Raw genomic sequence first — 22,649 nt, 5'->3', positions numbered from 1 at the left:
GGACAGAAGGGGCTACAGAAAGGTGAGCTCTTGTTTTCCACTCATCCTGGACGTTTGCAATCACTTCTTTCCCTGCCAGTGGAGAAGCTCCCCTGGGAGCAGAGGAAGCTGCTGCGATGGAAGATGAGCACCGTCACCCCCAACATCGTGAAGCAAACCATTGGCAGATCCCACTTCAAAGTCAGCAAGAGTAAGTCGGCTGAGTTGGCAGGCGCTGAGGCTGTGGGGCTGTGGTGAGCTCTCTCTCCCAGCCCGGAGGGGAAGGCGTCTGATCCCTCCCACGTCTCATCCTGCTGCCCTCAAAGGGGGAAACCGAGGGCAGTTCTGCTCTGGGCCTGTGTTGGCCTTTTCACTGCTGGAGACTAGAATTCGGTTAGGTGGCAGGAGCATACACGTAATGGTCTCGGCCTAGCCCCTCAGCCACGTCGCCAACGCCGCAAAGGTCTTTGCAGAGGATGGCTTCGCTAGCTGTTTCTGCTTGACATGCCGGGAGAGGTGGTTGTGAGTCCTCCTGCGTCTCCTAGCTCAGTGGTTCGTTCCCTCTGCGCGCTGGGGAAGCGGTCGCGTCTGGTAGGATGGGTGTAACTCATGAACACTGAGCTCCTGCTGATGTGCAAGTCTGAAATGAGGGGGCAGGGAGAAGCCGCCTTAGATCATTCAGCCCATCTTTCCCCCTACAGTGTGTCCTGCCAGGCTTTGACCAATCTAGCTGCAGGGCTCCTACTTGTGTCAGGACACCTGTCCTCAGCCCGGTGCATCGGGATTATAACAAGATGCCAGCAAAGAGGCTCTGTAGTATAGTGGAGAGGAAGCCAAGAAGTCCTGTATTCTCCCACTGCCTCCCATTCGCTTTGGGCAGGATGCTAACCTCCCTGCCTCAGTTTCCCAATCAGTAAAAAGGGGTCTGGTTAGTTTTCTGCCTCCCCGAGTTGCTGTGGGAATTAATTCACTAATGTACGTATGGTGCTTTGAAGATGAGAGGTGCAGTCTGTGCTCAGTGCAGGGTGTTCTGCACCGGTGATAGCTTCACAGGGAAACTAGCCACCTAGAAAAGCTGGAGCCTAGCCAACATGGTTGGCTTGGCAGAGCCGGAGGGGTGTCAGTAGCAGGCATGCCTGCTTCCTGCTGGCACTGTCTAGGCCCCTCAGTCCTGCCCCTTGAGGGTGAGTTGGGGAGAATGATCCCGCATTCTTGTTTAAGATGAAATCTGGGCAGGTGGTGAATTTGGTCCCCAATTTTGTCTCATCTCCTCCAGAAAACAGTGACTGGTTGGGCTGCTGGGGCCATCACATGAAGTCACCTGGCTTCCGAGCCATCAAGGAGCATCAGAAGGTATGAAAGCGTCGGGGCTCAGTGCATGCGATGCCGTCTGGCTGAGCTGCATGCGCTTCCTTGGATACCCATTGCTACAGGCCGAGGAACTCGGCCAGGGTTGTATACCCTTATGGTGTGCAGTATCGAGACCACTTCCCCAAAACTCCTGCAGTAATATGTGCTTCTCTTCCTGGGAGAGAAGAAGTGAACCCTGACAGACCTAACGCAGCCAGGAGCTCCCTCTGTAACAGCTGTGCTCCGAGATCCTTGCAACTGATGCTGGGCAAAGGGTAGTGGAGGAAGATGCAGGTGGGGGGTGTGTCTGAGGGGAGGGTAGAGCAAGGGGGACCCGTTTTACTATGTGCCATGCACATCTAGTCTGATCCTTGTTGGGTGAAATCTCCAAACTCATCGGTTTTGTGGCTGAATCTCCTGCGCTGACCCCCCACCCCCTTTGACACCAAGCCCCTCTGTTCACGTTGGCTCAGGGCTGTGTTTGCAATGAGGCTTGTGGGGTTCTAGCTTCTGTGTGGTGAACCTGAGCTGGATCCAGATACCACCTTGGTGCGGACTGGACGAATACAGGGAGATAAGGGGAGCTAAGAAAGTGGATAAATGTTGGCCAAGGGTGCTGCTCAGGCTCTGGGCTTCTGCCAGCTTGGTTGCCGTAGGTGCACGTAACGCTTTGCCCCATAGACATGCACATCACCAGTAGAGGCCTAGTTCAAGTAGATACAGTATTTTTAGGCCTTGAAGTGCTAGCCATAAAGTGGCATGAGATGGTTAGTTCATGCTGACCTTGCTTGGGGGGCGGGAGGGCTTGAAGGAGAGGGAGGGAGGGTATCCCATGCCTAGGGGCAGTGTGGAGAGGGAAGGCAGGGATGTGGCCGCAAAAGAACACCTCTTTACTGCTGTTCGTTTGGTTCTCTCCCAGTTAAACCACTTCCCTGGCTCGTTTCAAATCGGGAGGAAGGATCGTCTGTGGCGCAACCTGTCAAAGATGCAGGCTCGTTTCGGCAAGAAGGAGTTTAACTTCTTCCCCCAGTCCTTCATCCTTCCCCAGGACATCAAGCTGCTGAGGAAGGCCTGGGAGGAGAGTGGTAGCCGCCAGAAGTGGATCGTAAAACCAGTAAGAACCAAGCTGGGCCAAGTGACTTACCCTGCTGCCGCTACAGCCAGATAAACTGATGGCCTCTGGTGTGTTTTCCAGCCGGCGTCGGCCAGGGGCATTGGGATCCAGGTCATCCACAAATGGAGCCAGCTGCCCAAGAGGAGACCGCTGCTGGTGCAGAGGTGAGTTGAACCTTTCCAAGCGTCCTTTGCTAAGAGCAGGTTGCAAACGGATACTCCCATGGGAATTCTGTGCCAAAACATTAACAGTTCTGCGCACAAGATTTTCAAATTCTGCATATTTTATATGTCAAAATAACACCCTGTAATCACGCCAGTTTTAGTTATTTTGGTAATTTCAAACCTGTCGGCACAATACAGACAACAAAAAAGATTCAGGACATTTTTTTGACAAATAGATTCCTTACTAGGCTTATTAATACAGGACTCTGAGTAATAATTCATTAAAACTTCATACAGAACTCTATTTCCTGTCCCCCTCCTCCCCTTCAGGGAAGGAGCCTGGGAATGAACCTGAAGGGCTGTTGGGGGTGGGTGGGAGGAGTACGGAACAGGTTTTTTTAGGGGAAGGGGATTTTTAGGGAGTTGGGAAGCCTTCCCCATGCAGACCCTGGCTGACCCCTAGCCTCTCCTTCAGTGAGGCACATCTGCCCCGGCTCAATGCTGGCACCCCACTAGCTCCTGAGCCTATGGCCCAGTCTGCCCCCGCACTAGCCCTTCTGAACCGCAGTCTGTGTCCCTCTAGCAGCCCCATGTGCATCACTCTATCTGTCCGCTCCCCGTCCTGCCTCCTAACCTGGCTCCGCAGGCAGGGCTCTGTGAGGAACTCGGCCAGCTGCTGGCTGTTACTGCCGGTCGGCCAGCTGCTATCTTCTCATGTCTTGCTTACAACAATCCTGCTGATACATCCCAGAATGGGGTTCGCTTGTTTTGCAACAGTGTTACACTGCTGACTCATATTTAGCTTGTGGTTGACTATGACCCCCAGACCCATTTCCTCAGTGCTCCTTCCTAGGCAGTCATTTCCTATTTTGTATGTGTGCAAAATTGATTCCTGATTGTTCCTTCATAAGTGGACTTTGTATTTGTCCTTATTGAATTTCATCCTATTTACTTCAGACCATTTCTCCAGTTTGTCCAGATCATTTTGAATTTTAATCCTATCCTCCAAAGCGCTTGCAACCCCTCCCTGCTTGGTATCATCCGCAAACTTTAAGTGTACTCTCTGTGCCATTATCTAAATCACTGATGAAGATATTGAACAGAACCAGACCCAGAACTGATCCCTGCGGGACCCCACTCGTGATGCCCTTCCAGCTTGACTGTGAACCACCGATAACTCCTCTCTGGGAGCGGTTTTCAAAGAGTTATACACCCACTTTATAGTAGCTCCATCAAGGCTGCATTTCCCTAGTTTGTTTATGAGAAGGTCATGCGAGACCGTATCAAAAGCCTCACTAACGTCAAGATAAACCACATCTACTGCTTCCTCCACAAGCCTTGTTACCCTGTCAGAGAAAGCTGTCAGGTTGGTCTGACATGATTTGTTCTTGACAAATCCATGCTGACTCTTACTTATCTCCTCATTATCTTCTAGATGTTTGCAAATTGATTGCTTTATTATTTGCTCCATTATCTTGCTGGGTACATGTGAGGATGTGACTCAGCAGGGAGGGGGGAGTGTTGACCTGGGAATGTGCCCTGGGGAGGGGAGACCTGAGAGCCTGTCACCTGAGCCGGGAGGGGGAGGGGGAGGTGACACCTCTGCCCAGGAATGTGAAGACAGGCTGCAGGAGGGAACCTGCTGCGGGGGGGGGGGGTTTAGTTTTCAATTTGGGGCTGGGTGGAGGAACGCAGGGAACCCCAGGGCTGGGGTCTAAGCTCCCTGCTCCCCCAGAAGGACGTGATTGAGGGGTCCTGGTTGTACCCACAAGCTCTGTTGTGGACTGTGTTCCTGTTGTCCAATAAACCTTCTGTTTTACTGGCTGGCTGAGAGTCTCAGTGGATCCCAGGAAGAGGGGTGCAGGGCCTGGACTCCCCCACACTCCGTGACAGTACAGAACTCTGTAATTCCCCGGCTGTCCTTATTTCGCTTTTTGTAGATGGGCACTAGATTTGCCCTTTTCCAGTCTTGTGGAGTCTCTCCCGTCTTCCATGACTTTTCAAAGATAATCACTAATGGTGCCGATATCTCCTCTGTCAGCGCCTTGAGTATTCTAGGATGCATTTCGTCAGGCCCTGGTGACTTGAAGACATCTAACTTGTCTAAGTAATTTTTAACTTGTTCTTTCCCTATTTTAGCCTCTAATCCTACCTCATTTTCACTGGCATTCATTACTTCAGATGTCCAATCGCTACCAACCTTCTTGGTGAAAACCGAAACACAGAAGTCATTAAGCACCTCTGCCATTTCCACAATTTCTGTTGTTTTCTCCCCCCCCTCACACCCCCATTGAGTAACGGGCCTACCCTGCCCTTGGTTGTCTTCTGGCTTCTAATGTATTTGTAGAATTTTTTCTTGTTACTCTTTATGTCTCTAGCTAGTTTGATCTCGTTTTGTGCCTTAACCTTTCTAATTTTGTCCCTGCATACTTGTGTTATTTGTTATTTGTTTATATTCATCCTTTATAATTTCACCTAGTTTACACTTTTTGTAGGGATCTTTTTGATTTTGAGGTCATTGAAGATCTTCTGGTTAACCCGGGGTGGTCTCTTGCTATACTTCCTATCTTTCCTATATAGCTCAGGAAACCTTTATTCCTACTGAAGAATTAACATAACTGTGGGACACTTTGTCCTCCTGTTGATGGTTCAGTGGGTCTGTCATGTAGTTAGAGAGCATGGCTGCAGGGACATTATTCTCTTTGCAGAGCTTCTTCCCGAAACATACTTGGAGGAAACCTTCCTCTTTGTGAAACAGTTTGTGGCAAACACTGAAATCATTTCTTCCAGCACCAGCCTCAGATAATCTGCCTGGCAGAAGCTCCAACTTCAGCTCTCCCCCCGTGAAATACAGATCTGTTGTAGTGTAGTCCTGGTGGCTTTCTGCTCCAGCCAGCAAAGCTGTGAATTCTGTAGGCAAATCACTCAGAAACTTCCCCGCAAGGCTGAAATGGAACTGGCTGGAAAACAGAAATTTGTTCCAGCGAAAAGTTCCATGGTTTTGAAAACTTTTCCATCCCAAATTGGGATAAAAATTCAAAAATGTGAAATTTTTGAAGGAAGAGATTGCCAGGAGAACCAAAACAGAATCCTTCAGCTGGCTGGCTGCCTGCCTGGAAGGGCCTGGTCAATTTCACTGTCACTAGGCAGAAATTGACAAACTTCCAGATGAAGAGCCATGGTTTCAGTTTTTTCCAATGGAAGATCAAAATGTTACAGCAAAACTGAAATTTCCCCCCTGGTAAATTTTGATTTTTGCAAAAAGGGCATTTCTGATGGGAAATTCCCCACCAGCTTTCTTCCCCAAACTGAGCCGGGAGTCTGTCGGAACTTACAAGCGTGGAAAAACGTCTCCTTCCCTAAGCTCTTATCTCCTAAATGCCTTGTGCAATTAACCTCCCTGCTCCCCTCCTCCATTAGTAAGAAAGCTCATGCAGATTGGATTTGTTTTAAGGCAGATTGGTTCAAAACAGGGCTCAGAATGGAAACCATAGGACTGCAGGGTCTCCCTTGTGGAAAGCTCAGTCCTCGAATTGCATTATTTGGGCAGTGATTCTCGGTACTGCGCCCACCAGCTGCTGGTGCCAGGCCTTCTCCCAGCACCTAGTTGCTGCGTCTCCTGCAGCAATGATCAGGGAAGGCCCCCTCCTGTGCCATACAGAGTTTATCCACTTACCTGGCTCTCTTGTTCTTTGCAGATACTTGCACAAGCCCTACCTCATTGGCGGGAGCAAGTTTGACCTGAGGATTTATGTTTACGTCACTTGCTACGATCCCCTCAGGATCTACTTGTTCAAAGATGGATTAGTGCGCTTTGCCAGCTGCAAGTACGTCCCCAGGGGGAGCACGGTCTGCATGGGGGTGGCCGTGGTGGGCTCCGCAGGCGGGAGCCTTTTGACACACCGTGCTTACAGTGTGTTAGCCGCTCCCCTAGCGGGACGCAGCTTGTGTTGATAGGTTTGATTCTGGGAGGGGGATGCTGGCAGCCCCATGCGCAGCAAAGAGATCACAGCTGCGGGTGCTCGGGGCCATCGGAGACCGTGTTCTCTTGTGCCCCTGGCTCTGAGCCCCTGTGGGCGGTGGGCAGAAGGGCCGTTAGTGTGCCCTCCTGGGAGGGAGGCAGCAAGGTTGTGTTGGAGCTGGCATTGGAATGGAATTCGTGCTGCCAGCCCCACGCCTATTGGCAATACCTGGCTCAGTATCCGATTGGCTGTTCGTTGTCCTTCTCCCCGGCCCAGATATTCCTCCTCCATGAAGAGCCTCAGCAACAAGTTCATGCACCTGACCAACTACAGCGTGAACAAGAAGAACGCGGAGTACAAATCCAACTCGGACGAGACCGCTTGTCAAGGGCACAAATGGTAGGGGCTGGGGGGCGGTGCCTGGCATTGGCAGAGACCAGGGCAAGGGCAGCTCCCCTTCGCTGCACTCTGGTTCACTGAGTGGTATTGTGCTGGTTCACTGGGTGGTATAGGAGCATTTATATCCTGCTTCTGTGCACGGAGCTCAGAGCGCTTTGCCAGGGTGCAGCAGCAGCATCTCTGTTTTAGGTGGGGAAACTGAGGCAGGGAGCGGGCGAGCGGGCTGGCCAAAGTAGGAGGGGAGGGTCACTGGTGGAGCTGGGACTAGAACCCGGGTCTCCTGAGTCCGGCTCGGGGCTTGGTCCCCTGGATCACATGTGCCACACGACTCACTAAAAGACGCCTGCCCCGCTGAGTGACGCGGCACTCTGCTGCCGCTCCAAGGCTTTTACCTTTCAGTTCTGCTCTGCAGAGTCTCTCAGAATGGCCCCATTGACACCATGTTTGGGTTACGTATAAAAACCTCCTTCTCGCTGCCACCCCGACTCACTCTCCCTGGAATCTGAGGCTCATATGCTGGGTTCTGTCTGGCTCGTGAATCATCCCCTATAGAAGAGATTCTGCCAGTCGTTTTCTGCCTAACTGACATCGGTGCAACCCTGCTGTCTTCAGGCTCTGTCTCCATTCACCTCTCCACTCCCAGCTTCCACAATTTGGGGTACAGAGGTAGAACAGAGCATTCTGGGGAGTGGGTGTATTTCTGGGGGCAGAATTTGGCTGTGCCATTGGAACTTGCTTAACAATTCTGATGCATGAGGCTCCAGCCTCCCGGCCCCCTTCCCTGGGCACTGGGCCAGCTCTGCTGGGCTGATGGGGATCCAGGCCCCTCCCGTCACTGTGCTGGGTCTGCCGGGCTCAGAGGAGCAGAGATGCCACGTTTGTCTGTTACGTTGCCACCGCTGCCTGACTGCACAGGGAGCAGCACTGGGGAGATCTTGCTAATCCCTTCCGAGCAGGCCTGCACCGCAAAATGGGGGGAGAGGTGGTTCTGCCCGTGGGTGTTCTGTGATGTGTCCATTGGCTGCTCTCCCCCACCATGCAGCAGTGCCCCCCAAGTGACGAGTTCCCAGGATGCCAGGCTGTTCCTGTCTGGGTACAGGCACTGGGGTCCGAGGCCTTGGCAGCATTATAAATGGTGCATGATGCCACTTGCTGCCCAGCCCGAGAGATGCAGCGTTGCGCCCTGAGACCTGCCGTTGCCATGTTAAAGGTGAAGGCGATGGGAACCTTCCCCCTCTCCGCCGCGTGACGTAACCTTTGGGTTCCTGACCCCTTGCCAATGGGGCCATCACTGAACAGAGTTTGGGGGCCCCTGGGTGAGCATCTGGATGGGCTGGTCTGTTTTCTGCCCTGCTGGGTGTGGTGTGGGAATCTCCAAACCCCCGGGGGCTCCTGTTTCCCTCACCCATACAGCCTTGCGGACGCTGCTTTGGCTCAGAAATGTCTGTTCTTGGAATCTAGCTGGAGCCTGGTAGCTGCCTTGGGAAGGAATACTGGAGGGAGAGTTTTGTGCGGGGTCTGGTCCAGCAAGGGACACCCCTGTCAAGTGGTTGCTTTGGGGCGTCCCGCTAAGAGCGTGGTACATGTCTAGTTCTCATCAGTTCTTTCGTCATGCCCAACAAGAGCAGCAGCCAGAATCGGAGGGCAGCTGCCTGCGGGAAGGGGAGGGTGTGGGGCTCTCATTCTGGGAAGGGGGCACTGGCTCTTCCCCCTGATTGCCCAGCATTGATCGTTTCCTGGTAAGGTGCCCCACCATGGCTCCGGGGTCATTGGGACCTAGCTAAGAGCAGGGAAGCAGCTCCCTTTAACCTCTGATATGCTGGGGCTGAAGGGAATGCTGGGAGGCAGGGCCGGATCTGGTGACCTCCCTTTGCTCTCTGTCTCCACAGGGCACTGAAAGCGCTTTGGAGCTACCTGAGCCAAAAGGGGGTCAACAGCGAGGCCATCTGGGAGAAGATCAAGGACATCGTTATCAAAACAATCATTGCGTGAGTCCTGGGGCTCCTCCCAGCCTCTCTGCAGGAGAGTCCACAGCAGCTAGGGCTGTTTGCAGACCCCTTTCTTCCTTAACCCCACTGTGCTTGAAAGCCCCTGTCTCTTGGCTTTCTCGCCAGAGCCCTCCCTACATCCAGCTCTGTCCTCAAAGCCATAATAGCAGCCAGAGATCAGTGGCCATCTAGCGATGGGGCTGGACCCACCAACTGGATCCAAGCTGCCCTTTGGGAAGTTTGGATCCCACCTCTCTCTGCTTCCTGCGGCAAATCTGTCAGGACCGGTTCTCGGTACAACCAAGGGGTGGGTGTATTTTCTCCTCTCCATGGCACCTGCTGGAAGGCACGTGGCCCTTCCCACCATACACTGAGTGGAGAGAAACCTCTGTGAGTACGTGACCTTGTGTGCACAGCAGGGGACAAGGCCTTTGAGTGCTTCGTTTCTCTGCTTAGCTGCCCTGACCCCTCTCTGGATGGGGAAGGAGGCAGGAAGAAAAGTTCTCTCGTGCTGGGGGAATCTTATTCTTAAAGCAGATCCTCCCAGCCTGGGCCTGGACGTGGCTTCTTGCAGATCTGCTCTAGGGGGATCCCTCGGGACCTGACTTCAGCCCCAGGCGTGGTGGCGTGCTGCACCGCTGCTCCACACAGGGCTGGCCTGGCATTAATTCCGCTCCCAGAGGGTGCGTTGAAACAGCTGGGGAGTAATGCCCAGCAGCAGTGAGACAGCTGGGAACGTGCGAGTGGCCTACCCGTCCGAAACCAAGCGTCTGCTCCCCTGCCGTCAGGTCCGAGCCCTACGTGAACAGCCTGGTGAGAATGTACGTGCGGCATCCGTACTGCTGCCACGAGCTCTTCGGCTTCGATGTCATGCTGGACGAGAACCTCAAGCCTTGGATCTTGGAAGTGAACATCTCCCCCAGGTAGGCTGCTGGCATTCCCCTGCGTCGCTGGGCGAGGGGTGACCCTTGTGTACCAGCTCCCTAGCTAGCCCCGTGCCCCTGTCTGCGATCAAAGACGCACGCTGCCGTTTGTCGAACCCTGCTTCGTGTTGTAGGAGCACGACTCGCTCCTGCTGGGGGGAGATCGTACCGAGCATGGACTCTTCCTGTGTGTTCTCGGTCCTAGCAGCTTTCTCTGGTGCCCCGCCGCTGGGGTTGGGCGAGCCAGTCGCCTCGTAAGAGCTGGGGTGCTCACTCCTGACTCTGGGGTCCTAGACCTCTGCAGTTGGAGATGTGCCCTGGTAGTGATGCCGACCCATCCGTTCTTTAAGTGGGAGCACCCTGACCTCCCCTTACCTAATCCGTCCGCTCAGAGGAAGGCACTGCGTTGTTTGAAGCGCTGCGAGGGACCGGAGCAGGGCTGTGTCTCATACCCCCAGGGGACTGGGCAACAAGGCTGTGGCCTAGTTAGACCTGACGAGCGTAGATGTCTGTAGGTCATGGGGAGCAGAATGCCTCCACTGCGTGCAGCTGGGAAGCCCTCCTGCTCTGTGAGCTAAGCGCCTGGCCATTGGGTCCCGAAGGAATTCCCTGCGTACATGACCGGCCTGGCTTTCGCTGATGCATCCTGAAGTAGGAGACTGGGCTAGATGAAGCGGTGGGTCAGAGGTGGCTCGGCAGTTCCTACGTTCCAGACAGCAAAAGCGAAAGTGACAATGGTCTTGCAGCTGTCCGCTGACACCAGGGAAAGGAATGGGTGGTTCCAGTTTTTAATGGATGCCTGGGCACCAGTCCTCCCCCTCAGTGTCCTCAGCAGAGAAACCCCCAGGCTGACCAGGCAGGGCTCTGTCTAGGGCGGGCTGAGGCACATGAGTTCAAGGCAGTGAGGCTGCCTGTGCTGTCCCTTCCTCCGTGGAGAGGGGGCGCTAGTCCCCAGGTTTGTTGATTTCGTAGCTGCCACCAGCATTCAATCAAACTGAACCCAGACAAGCCCCATGAATGGCTCTCCAGCTGGGGGAGGCGGGCAGGGCTCCTGGAGCTCAGACAGGTCCGTTTGATTTCCTCGCAGCCTCCATTCCAATTCGCCGCTGGACGTGAGCATCAAGGGCCAGATGATCCGGGATCTCCTCAACCTGGCTGGCTTTGTTCTTCCCAACCTGGATGACGTGGCATCAGGCTCAGGGAGTGCCAGCAGCTCCGCCATCAGGTCAGGGCGAGGCTTGAGAAGGGCCTGGCTATGTGGCCTCTTCCTTCCAGACCCTCTAGCAGGGATGGACATGCCCAGCTGCCGATGCTCCATGGCATTCCCTCCCCCCCCGAGGCTCTAAGCCATGCTGACAGTCTAAATCAAGGCTGACCTTGGGTTGCCAGGTGCCCAGTGTTTGACCGTAAAGTCTGAACAGGGGATCTGACGGTGTCCGGTCAGAAATACTGACCAGACACCCGAGTCTGGTTACTGTGGTGGGGGGAGGTGCTGGCTCCTCGCCTGCACCAGCCCATACTCAGCTGGGGCTGCCTCCTACCTGTGTCGGGCAGCTGCAGCTCCCAGCCCAGCTGCGCAGGCCAGTCCCTCCCGACCTGGGCAGTGGGGAGGGGGAAGCAGTGAGTGACGGGGTAGGGGGAAGGGGAATGAATGGGGGGCTGGGCTTTGGGGCCCTCTTGCTAGAGTGTCCGGTTTTTAAATATTAAAGTTGTTAAGCCTAGGCTGACCCATGGGAACGTGGCCTGCAGCTGCCCTGATCTTAACCCGCAGGGGTAGCCTGCAGCGCGCCGGTCCCAGCATGCTCCATTATCTGTGCGCCTCCTCCTATTGGTGGAGCCACCCTGTGTGTAACTAGCCACTAGACTTCCTGGCAGGCATTTCCACTGTAAACCCTCAAAGGCCTTCGTGGGCCCAGAGAGGCACCACGGTAGGTTTGCCCCGTGTTCCCACGAGCTGCAGCGTGATCAGGTTCAGTGCATCCGGGGCCTGATCTGCATATCCGTCCCTCGGAGAGGATGGGCTGCTCTTGGTGCTGTCACCACATTCAATGTTTCCTCTTCCTGGCGGGGGAGGGGAGGTTCCTTGCTGCATCTGAGCGGTCTTGCGACCACAGAAGGCCGTCAAGGAGGGGAGATGATCCGGGGCACTGGCCGTCCCTCTGGCAAGTCTGGACCCTGTTGTCCCTGGAAGTGGCTACCAATGGGCAGAGGTCCAAGCGTTAAGTGTCCGTGCAAAACAGGCCGTTGTGGCTGTAACTGCAAGTTCACAGGGGCAGTTGTGCCTTGTTCAGTTTGCAGGAGTCTCTGCTGTTCATCATTTGACCTGCACCTCTGAATATGCTGTCACCAGTCTGTGTTCAGGGACTGTCCCCCGATCACCGGCTGCTTGTCTGTCTGAGATGGGCTAGGTGCTTTATTACGGCTCCCGCACAGATCTGCAGCCCTTCCCTTTGGCTTTTATTAAAGGGGAAGGCGATGCGAGAACTATCCCTGCCTCCAAACGTAACCAGGGTGAACAGCCAAGGAGGGGTGATCAAATGGATTTAGTTCCAGCTCTTCTTTCTGCCAGCTGCTTTGTGAGGCACGCTCATGTACCCGCTGTGCCCCCCAGCCCCCACACTCCCACGGCCACGGGCTGGCTAGAGCAAAAATAGGGCCAATTTCTTGCATACTCGTGGCCGTTCAATATATGGTCTGTACCTCCCTAAATGCAGCATTTTACTATTGCAGGGGCAGCCGCGCACCTCCCAGCATTGGTATCAAAAAGAACCTCGAAACGTTTCATGTCACTGCTGTCAGCAGCTAATCATAAGAGTTACGCAGCAGGCTCCTGCCATTTCCGTTTAGGCTGAATCTCTGCTCAGTTCATATTCAGTGTTTCTCCTCCTCTGCTGTTCAAATCCCACCTGGCCACGTGCTCTTGTTAGAACTCCTGAGCCGGGGGGCGCATGGAATCCCTCGGTAGTGACCTTAGTCGTTCAGTCGCTGGCCTCTGGGACTGAACCAATGCCCCAAGCTCAGAGCTAGGGCAGCTGTGCTGCTGAATGCACCACCTCTCAGAGGAGGCCCAAAACTGATCGCTACAGCTCAAGTGTTAGCCCAGGTGTGACCAGGAGCCAGCTGAGGTCAGTCAATCAGGGGGAACTGCAAATAAACGCTGGTGGATATTCCAATACTTAGATTTACCCAGCCAGTACAAAACACCTTCTGTAGTACCTCCCTGGTGACTCAGACGTCCAAACAAGACAGTTCCCTTAAAGTGCCCAGCCTCAGGGCTCCATCCAGACACACCTGTCAAACATATGATGATAAACTCTGAAAATCTTGTCTCATCATATAAAAGAAAAGGTTCTGCTGACCCCAAAGGACCAAGCCCCTGACCCAGCTCAAATAATAACTTTAGATCTTACCCCAAATACACGCTTACAGTCAACTCTTATTAACTAAACTAAAATTTATTAAAAAAGAAAAGGGAGAGCGTTGGTTAAAAGATCAATATGCAGACAGACTTGAGTTCAATTCTTGAGGTTCAGATACACAGCAGAGATGAGTTTGTAGTGGCCGAAAGTCCTTTTAGAAATAGTCCAGAGGTTATAGTCCAATGTCCGTGTTCAGGGTGACTCCAGTCAGTGACTGGGGATCTCAATCCTGATGGCTTAAGGTTTCCCCCTCTCGAAACCCAAAGCAGATCTGAGATGAAGAAGAATCGTGTCCCAGGGTTTTTATACATTTCCAGCAGCCTTTTGGCCTGAGAAAACAATCGGCTTCACTTTCCTTCTCCCAAACACCCTGGCCATTAGCCCAGGGTCATTTATTCATCAACAGTTCAGACGCGGGTTCCCACAGCCTTCCCAGAGACAGAGATGAGAATACCGCTTCACTCAAGCGTCTTCCTAAGTGTCCGCAAAAGGCACAGGAGGACTTGTGGCACCTTAGAGACTCACCCATTGATTTGAGCATGAGCTTTCCTGAGCTACAGCCCACTCCATGTTAATATTCCTCTTTTGATCTTTGAATCAAAGCTAAAGCCATAGACAAGACTTGTTTGCCTACATCACAAGACCTGAGAAACATCTCCCCTTCTACCTCTAACAATGCCGGCTGCATTTCAAATCGCTATTCATTTACATCTCTTCCTAACCAGTCTTTAAAGTTCAGCCATGGGTCAGGTCAGTCTGTGAGTTAATTAACTCTTTCTGGCCCTGTCACTTTTCAGTGAGATCTTAATTTTATTAAGATGTTAAAATTTAAAAAAAATGGTACAGAGTTTAAGCGTAGACAATTCTGGTTATCAGGGAATAAGGTACAGATTATCAAGGGGTGCAAAATTCGATTTAGGATTGGATGGCGTAAGGAATACATAATCTGCAATATCCCCCTGATGGGGGGTGAAAGGTTAACGGGTCAAAGTACAAACATTGAGATATTGGGGGTATGTTGATATAATGGCTATGTTCAGGTGCGGGATATAATGAGTGGATACGATGATGAGGATGGATTTACCCTCATTTGGTGAGATTTAATGTTCAGGGAGTTTATGGTTCCAGTTCATATGGTCCATACACTCAGAACGTCACATCAGGTCTGGCTGCTTTCCATATCCAGCAGCTCCCTTTTCTCCCCCACTTCTCCCTGCTGTTTCGGGTGGCTGGGAGGTGGTTCTTCACTTCCTGGGATAAGCCGCTGGTGCCCTTAGGCTGCTGCTATAGTTCAGTGAACTTGGAGGTGCTGTGGAAGGGGGTCTCCTTGCTGATCTAAGCGTTCGTGGTGGAAGCAGGAAGTGCTGACTGAGCCGAGCTCACCCTTGGGTGGGGAAATAGTGATTGCACATATCCTTTGCTTAGTCTAAGCAGCACCACGAAGGAGAAGCTGAAGTCGGCCCCGGAGCAGTTCACGGCAGAGAAGATGAAGCGAGCTTATTACTTGACACAGAAGCTACCTGATCAGGTGTGAGACGCCACTCTTCCCCAGCACTCACCGCAGCTGCTTCGGTCTGGCCCCCCCGACGAGTTGGCACTGTGGCATGTTCCCGAATTTCAGTCCCCTGCTGTTTATCCCCTTTTCACACTGCATCCCCTCTGACTGGGGCAATCAGGGTTCAGTCCAGTTTGTCAAATGGGGCCTCCTCTCAGGAACTTCTGGTTTTCATCCTTTATTTGCCTAAAAATTGAACAGCCCAGTTCCCTCCACAGTTGTTTTCATGCCACTTGCTTTACGTTTGCAGTGGTTACATCCTGACGTCCTACCTCTCCATGTAGCGTGGTAGCTCTCCCGCGGGGAGAGCTGTCTGACAGGCGCCTGGACCACCAATGAATTCGTTCTAGGAGAGAGCAGGACAGACCTATGAGGGCGACTGTATAAAGGGGTGGCTTGTGATGGTGGGGGCAGGGCTCAGCCGCCCTGGGGGTTGTTTCTGGTTTGTATCTGATGTTCCTAAAGCTCATGCTTCAGGGTTTGTCAGCCACCAGCAGGGGTCAGGAAGGGATGTATACTGGGGGCTTTTTAAATCTCCTGCCTCTGAAGCATTGGGGTAGCCACGTCTAGAGACGGGCATCGGGCGCGGAGGGGCAGGGCTCTGAGGTGGCATGGAGCATTCTCTCTCTCAGGTGTGTGGCTGGCTGGCTCCGGCTCACATGCCCAGGGTCTAGCTGATCTCTGTATGTGGGGTGGGGAGGGAATTTTCCCACAGCTCAGAGTAGCAGAGATCTTGGGGGGTTGTCTCCTTCCTCTGCAGCGTGTGGGTCACTTGCCAGGTTCATCTGGGTGTATCTCATGTCAGCATTGCCCTCCATGACGGGGTCCTCGGGCACTGATGCCCCTCGCTCCCTCCTCTCCTCTGCCTGTGGTATGTCATGGGCTGGTCTCCTGTGGGCTGTGCCACTCAGGATCTCATGTCCGTTGGGAAGGTTTAACCAGGGGACTTAGGGATTGGGACTCTGTCCCCAGCTCTGCCACGCCTCCTTTGGGATCCTGCAGTTAACCTGTGTGCCTCAGTTTCCCCCTCCTTAATATCTGCCTGCTGCTCAAGGGACATCCACTGTCCAGTGCACTGCGGTCCCGGGGTGAAAAGCACCGTGGGGCTGGACAGTAGGGAGGGGCATGGGAATCTCTAGCTCTCTGTGACCCTGGGGCACTCTCCGCTGCAGGATTTCTACTCCTCCATCCTGGACATCCTGACCCCGGATGACGTGCGGGTGCTGGTGGAGACAGAGGATGAGTTTTCTCGGCGTGGGCAGTTTGAGCGGGCGTTCCCGACCCGGATCGCCATGCGGTACCTGCGCTTCTTCGAGCAGCCGCGCTATTTCAACATCCTCACAGCCCAGTGGGAGCTGAAATATTACTTGAACAAACCCAGAGGTAACCAGCTGCCCCTGGGGATCTCAGCCCCGGCGCTGGCCAGGGCAGCCCCATGCTGGTGGCTCTAGCTGGCTGGCGCACCGGGCTGAGTGGAGCAGGCCGTCTTCACAGCAGCACTGGGGAGCTTGTTCTGGTGCCAAGCTGCGTGACACCTGAGGGAAGCCCAGATCACCGCTACTGAGCAGCCATCAAATGGTTGGACAGCCCAAGAGTAGGCAACCCTGAGAGGTGTGGGGCTGGGCAGGGCTGGGTCTTGTCCCGTTGGTCATCCGGTGCCGTCATCAAAAACAAACACACCGGGCCAGTCGGGACCATCTGCCCTTCTGCATGAGGTTTTGGGGCCAGCTGGCTGCCCCACGGCCATCGCGTCCCGAAGAGACCTGTGCTTGCTACATGCAGCAGAGCACCTCCACCCACACGCCCTGCAGCAGCTCCTCCGCTGGGGCGCTGCTTTGCGGTCACTGGTTCTGAGCGCCCCAGCTGGCCTAGGGGCCGTTCCCCTTGGGGGGTGTTGTAGCTTGTCCTTCCCCTGTGCATTAGGCCAGGCTGCCTGTATCTCCTGCAAAGTCGGCACGCCCCTTTCGGCAAAGGGACCTGTTGGTGCTCAGAGCACCTGTAGAGTTCACCACTGTCCCCTACACAGAGGGGCTCTCGCCCTCCCTGCCCCGCACCCACCCGAAAGGGCTGAGCTGCAGTCCTGTCTCCAGGTACGCAACGGGCGCCTTGCTGCGAACCTCTGGCCCTTCCAGTAATGTCCCGGCACCGGAGACAGTGAGTGCTTCTCCCCGTCCCCGCCGCCCCGGGGGAGGGGCATTAGACTGCTCCGTTTCACTTGCCGTTTCCCAGGCCCTGGCCCCCTCCTAGGGTCTGAGATCCCAGCACTGCTGGGGAATGTTCAAATTGTTCAGCAACCCCCCGGGAAATGTCTGCAGTCTGTTCGGGTTTGTTCCCACCTGGGAAGCGGGGGGGGATCAGGTCTGTGCCCCCTTCTTTTGCTGCCGTGCGATGTATGAAGGAGGCCTCTGAAGTGGGGGACAGTTCTGCCTGTTGAACACTTGAAATGCAGGTCTTGTCTCCCCTGGGAGACTCTCAGCCGATTAGGAGCTAACAGGACAGGCAGGGGGTATCCAGGACAGGGGTTGTGTACCTGGGGGAAAGCCTAGACTAGCTTTGGATGCGGATTAATCTAAACTGCACAAGGGCACTCAGTGTGGAGTAAGAGCCCCCACATTAGTTGTTGTGCTTTAAATCCACTCCCAAGCTCCTTCACACTAACTTCCCCACATAGACATGCCCTTACTTGAGAGGGGAAGTGATTTCTCTTGAGACTGCTCCAGAGTCTGTCAAACACTGAGAGGCAGATCTTTGAGCCAGCATCTCCCTCCCCTCCATGGAAGAGCTGTGTCCATGGCAGACCTCGAGTTCTCCAGCAACACCAGAGATCCTTCCACATGAGCAGGGAAGCCAGCCCAGCCCCGCCCGGCATTTCCGCTGCAGCCGAAAAGGGTCCAGCCCCAGCCTTTGTTCCCCCTTCGTTCCTGGACATTCCGTACGGTCCCCCTTAGAAACCAGCCGCCTTCTGCAAGGGGTGGCAGCTGAATGCAAAGCAGCCCCCTTTGTCTCTTGCAGACGGATTTGGCCCTGCGGAAGCATCAGGCTGAATGGCCTCTCGCCTCCCGCAAGTGGCAAAATGCATTTTCCCCTTCAGGCCGCTGGGCCGTGTTGCAAGGTCCCTGAAGGACAGCAGGGCCCCCTCTGTTAGATGTGCCCAGGCCAGGTAGCAGAGCCATGGTGACTCCAGCAGGGAGGCCTCACTCTGCCTGGCCCGCACCCCCCGGCGTCTGACTTGGCAGCTGAACGTACTGTGGTTCCCAGCTGCCAAGAAGGGGACAATGCTGGCTCTGTGTTCTGCTTTTTCGAAGGCCCCTTTCCCTGCTGGGCTCCGTGTATAATGTGACTGGCAGGGAGCCTGGCGAGGGCTTTGGGGCATATGGGATCGCCAAGCTGGGCTGTCGTTCGGGTGTTACCAGGCAGGTGTAATGGGCCCTGGGATGAGATCAGGCTGCCCTGGGGCATTCAATGTAACATCCCTTCTCCTTTGAGAGGACCCAGGGGGTTTCCGCTCTTAGGATGTGCCCTGGGCCAAGTTCAACTCAAAGAACACCAGGCACCGTCATAACCTGCCCCGTCCAGCGACACAGGCTCTGTTTGCCAGCCTGAGAGCTCTCTACCAGTGCCGGGTTGTTGGACAGATCCCAGCTTATCATAGAATCTCAGGGTTGGAAGGGACCTCGGGAGGTATCTAGTCCAACCCCCTGCTCAAAGCAGGACCAGCCCCAACTTGTCTTCATGTGGGAGGGACTCGGAGCCCCATGGAAACAGATCAGCTGGGTTTGGAAAGAGACAGAGTAGTTTTGTGGCCACTCTTTGGAACTGCCGTGTTAGGAGAAGGGGAACCAAATCTTCAGGGCAAGAAGCCGATCAGTGAGCTGGTGTGTTCTAGGGCCGTCCCCTTCCCCTGAAGCATCCCATATGGGCCCCTGCCACATGCAGGAGACCAGACTTAAGGGCCCAGTCTGGCAAAAGCTATTGTTTCTGGGTGTGGCCGGGGACACCCGGAGAGGTGTGACATGCCAGGAGCCCAGCCTCCTCTCTGGGTTGCCTGCATCTTACTGCTTGCCCGTCCTTTCCTAGGTTTGGATCTGTTAAGAAACTGGTGTCACAAGGGATACCTCAGCGGGGCAGTGACGGACTTGGCCCAAACGGTGAGTGTCTTCCTCGATCCGGCTGTCCACAAGGCTGTCCCCTCACCGTCTCTCTCAGCTCCTTCCCTCTTTTCGGGCCCATGAGCTCATCCTGGCCAAGTGTCCTGAGTCCAGAGGCTTTCCCTGCCTTTGAGCGTGGCTGGGAGGAAGCCCCATGGCTCTGGGTTTTCATCACTCACCACTTCCTCTAGTTTCCTCTCCCTCCCTTAGCGCCAGCGTTTTCCCTGCTCTCCCCACCCATATCAAAGGGTCAAGCTGCAAGCAGAACGCATCCGCCTGCCTGTCTCGCAGAGCCATGGCCCTCAGCCTCCAGGCCCCGTTAGATGTTCCACCGAACTCCCTTCTCCCCGTCCACCTCCGGGGGACACCGCGGGACCCGTCGGGTCGGTTCTAGCTCTGAGGCTGAGGAAGCGACGGGCTCTGGTGCGATCCGGCGATTGCAGCGTGTGAAAGGCGCCTTTTAAACCACTTTCCCTGACTCCGTCTCTGCCCTGAGCAGGGGAATTCTGCCATTACCATTCTTCTCCCCTCCTAGTGGTCACTGCCAAGGCCCCACCTCTTCCCCAAGAGTGACAGCCACCTGAATGGCTTCTGCAAACTGGAGTCGGGCCAGTTCAGGTGAGTCCCGGGGCGTGTCCCCAGTGGCTGCAGCCAGGGCCTGTGGGGAGGGGCGGGCGTACCTGGCCTTGGGGCTGCCCTACTGGGAAGGAGCTCGGACGGATGGCAGAGCTGCACTGGGGCGGGATGAGGGGCTGCCCACCATGCCTTGGCTTTCGAAGGAGCCGTCCGTCAGGCTAGGCTGACGCGCCCACGTGCGTGACCTCTCCTGGGTTCTGGGCACCCCGCCCATGGCACTGGAGTGGGCGTGGCGGGAGCTTGCCCAGCCCTGGGGAGCAGGTCAGGGGTGCAGGGCACACTCACTCCTGCAGCTGCTTTGTAACGAGTGGAGCTGTCCCGTCATCCCGGGTACTCCTGCGCCTGCCTCTTGCCCCCCGCAGCGAGCCGGGGACTGATGCCAAGGCCTGCCAGGGGGCGTGGCTGGGACGTTTGGGGGCGCGGGCGGATCAGAGCGTTCGAAGCATCCCTTTCTCCGGAGCTCCGTGTCCCCAGGCACTAAGCGGCCTGATGTTCCCTTTTCCTGCAGCAAACCTCTTCCGAGAGATGCCGAGGAAGTTCCCAAGTCCCCGGAGCCCAGCGCTTGCCCCCAGAGTTTGCCTCTGATCAGATATGCCGGTGGAGCCATCAAGAAACCCGTCCTCCCGCGGACACAGAGCCACCTGTCTGACTCCGCCTTGGTCATGTGACCGAGAGCCAAGGGCCCCTCGCCCTGGCGGGGGGCCGCACAAACCTACCTCAAAGGAAGACGCTGGTGCTGGAGGCCGGCGAGGCGGGGGCGACTCGTGGGCCGCGCACGGGCCAGAGGGTATTTTTGGAGAGGGATTATTACTCGGCCAAAGGGTTAGATGCTCAACGTATAGTTTTTAAAAACAAAAGAAACGTTCAGGCACCGAAGCCTTGAGAAGGCAGGTTTGTCCCTTAGCACGGGGGAACTGCAGATCTGCAAGTGCCTCTCCACTGCCAAGTGCCCTCGCGGGGAGGGGCCGGAGGCTCAGCGGGGGCTACCGCGCAAAGGGGCGGGGGTACGTGTGCTTTAACCAGGCTGAGCTCTCGCTTAGCTTAGTCTCGTATGGTTATCGCAGGCTAGTGTCTCCCGAGCCCTGGTAGCCCGGCAGGGCTGAATTCCTGCTAGCCACCAATCGTGGCTTGTGACCCCCAACTCAGCCTTGCCAGGAGCTGCAGCTGGCCCTCAGGCTCCATTCCTATGTTTCTCCTCCGGAAGGAGAAGACTTTGGGGTCTTTTTAATCCATGTGCGTCGGCCCTACAAGAGCAGCCCCTGAACTCTTAGCAAACCTCCCCCCTCCACTCCCCAACCTGACCCTGGTCCCCGAGGGAAGCCAAGGGGGGCGTTAGAAATCAGGGAGTTGTCACTGCACTAGCCACTAGCAGCAGCTGCTGCTCCGTGGAGACCCTGCTCGGGCCCCATTACACTGTAAACGCAAGGCAGGCAGGGGATCCCAGCCGAACAGGCTTGTCTCCTGCCCCTTACAAACACTGTTGCACTCAGTAGTGTAGATGGCCTCTTGGCTCTGGTCCCTACCCGGGCCAATGCTTTGGTGTTTGTCTGGTGAGAGAACCCGAGGGCCATCACGTCGCGGTGAGCCGTTAGCACTGGGCGGTGTTGGGGTGGAGATGGGGCCGTATACGGTACATGCACAAAGAAGGATTGCAGCTGCCCCCTGCTCTCTGAGGCCAGTGCGGTTCCGGGAGGCCCCATCTCCTCGGTTGGGGCCTTTTTATCTGCCTTTTGCCAAGGCCCTCCATTAAAGTTCAACACCCGAGCTGCGCTGACTGGTTTGTTTGGCGGGGTGCGCGGTCCAGCCAGCGGCTGATCTTCCATCAGACAGTGGGACGATTCCTCCTGCTCCTTTCTCCTGTCTCAGCCCAAACCCCTCCTAGCCCAAGGGGGCCCAGTGCTGCTCGGGGCCTCAGAACCAACCCCCGCCCCCCATTTTCTCCCCGGTCTTCGCCCTGCTCGGTGACCCGCTCTCTTTCGGCGGGGAGCCTCCCCTCTGAGCTGCGCCAATGTGCAGGCGAGGGCGGCTGCAGCCTCTGCTAATCCAGCCATTTGCAGGGAGGGGGCCGGGGCAGGGGGCGGCCGTGTAGGTACAGTCGCACCTGGCACCACGAGGGAAGGACACTTGCTACTTTCGTGCTGGGTGCTGACTGATGGCTCGGCTGACTCCGTGTCCCCAACCCTGGGCGCCAGGAGCCTGTTTCATGTTCTTGGTCTTGGGTCGCTGCTGATCTGTCAGGTTGGGAGGGGACAGGAGGGCGGTGACCCTGCAGCCTTCTCCTTAATGGCAGGAAGGACTTAACCCCTTGTCTCCCTTGTCCCCCCGCCCAGAGGCTCAGCTCCCCACAGTGGCTAGAGCCAAGTCCCAGCGGGCGATAGGCCAGCTTGACCTGAGCAGCGGGGCTGTGCCATGCTGAAGGCTGGTATTAAAGACGAGGGCTGGCTGCTCTATTGCCCGGAGCAGGGTTCGCCCCCAGCACCTCCCACGTCTCCCACCTGCTGGGTAACGGTTGGGATCTTTCCAGATCTGACTGAGCTGCTCTGGCCCCGGGGGGAGCAGCTTGGGGGAAACCGGCAAGGGGCAGGTGCGTCTCGTCCGCACTGATGGTGAGCAGGCTGCCGTGTAAGTGCTGTAATTCGAAGGCATCTTGCTGCCAGGCCCCTGGGCTCGCTCGCTCGCTCGGGCTTTGCTGGAGGGCAGGGGAGCTTGTTAGCCTCTAAGGTGCCACAAGTCGTCCTGTTCTTTTTGCGGATACAGACTGACACGGCTGCTACTCTGAAACCTGCATGAAGTAAATGTCTTAAGGGGGGAACGTAGGGGAGGTGCACATTCACCAGACGGGTGAGGGTCTTCTCTCCTCCTGGCACGGCGAGTGCCCGAGGGCTGCGAGCAACACTGAGCCTCTGTCCGGGTCTCGCTGGAAACCAGCACCGGAGCTGGGCTCGAGCTCCAGGACCTGCCCCCCCTGCCCTTTGCATCCTGCACGTTCCGAGCCCAGTGTGCTCAGCCCCC

General features: G+C 55.6%; 1 protein-coding gene across 8 annotated transcripts in view; it reads left to right on the top strand.

Moving 5' to 3' along the window:
- TTLL4 (tubulin tyrosine ligase like 4) overlaps positions 1–21,401 on the top strand; it is a 45,186-nt gene extending 23,785 nt beyond the window's left edge. For 5 of the 8 annotated variants that reach the window (XM_073304904.2, XM_073304898.2, XM_073304900.2 and 2 more), the window contains 14 exons: positions 80–190; positions 1,256–1,332; positions 2,249–2,443; positions 2,525–2,607; positions 6,306–6,434; positions 6,846–6,968; positions 8,858–8,956; positions 9,745–9,879; positions 10,967–11,104; positions 14,724–14,826; positions 16,026–16,236; positions 18,931–19,001; positions 19,537–19,619; positions 20,146–21,401. In XM_073304904.2, coding sequence (XP_073161005.1) covers positions 80–190; positions 1,256–1,332; positions 2,249–2,443; positions 2,525–2,607; positions 6,306–6,434; positions 6,846–6,968; positions 8,858–8,956; positions 9,745–9,879; positions 10,967–11,104; positions 14,724–14,826; positions 16,026–16,236; positions 18,931–19,001; positions 19,537–19,619; positions 20,146–20,305 — 1,718 coding nt within the window. In that variant the 3' untranslated portion in view covers positions 20,306–21,401. Of the gene's footprint in view, positions 1–79; positions 191–1,255; positions 1,333–2,248; positions 2,444–2,524; positions 2,608–6,305; positions 6,435–6,845; positions 6,969–8,857; positions 8,957–9,744; positions 9,880–10,966; positions 11,105–13,901; positions 14,049–14,723; positions 14,827–16,025; positions 16,237–18,930; positions 19,002–19,536; positions 19,620–20,145 lie in introns of those variants that run through there. The other 3 variants (XM_073304905.2, XM_073304903.2, XM_073304906.1) reach the window with 3 other exon arrangements.
- The last annotated feature ends 1,248 nt before the right edge of the window (positions 21,402–22,649 follow it).

Source organism: Lepidochelys kempii, chromosome 11 (genome assembly GCF_965140285.1).
Source record: "Lepidochelys kempii isolate rLepKem1 chromosome 11, rLepKem1.hap1, whole genome shotgun sequence".
Classification (NCBI taxonomy): Eukaryota; Metazoa; Chordata; order Testudines; family Cheloniidae; genus Lepidochelys; species Lepidochelys kempii.
The sequence above is the reverse complement of the archived record's forward strand: the minus strand, read 5'-3'. Positions and strand labels throughout refer to the sequence as shown.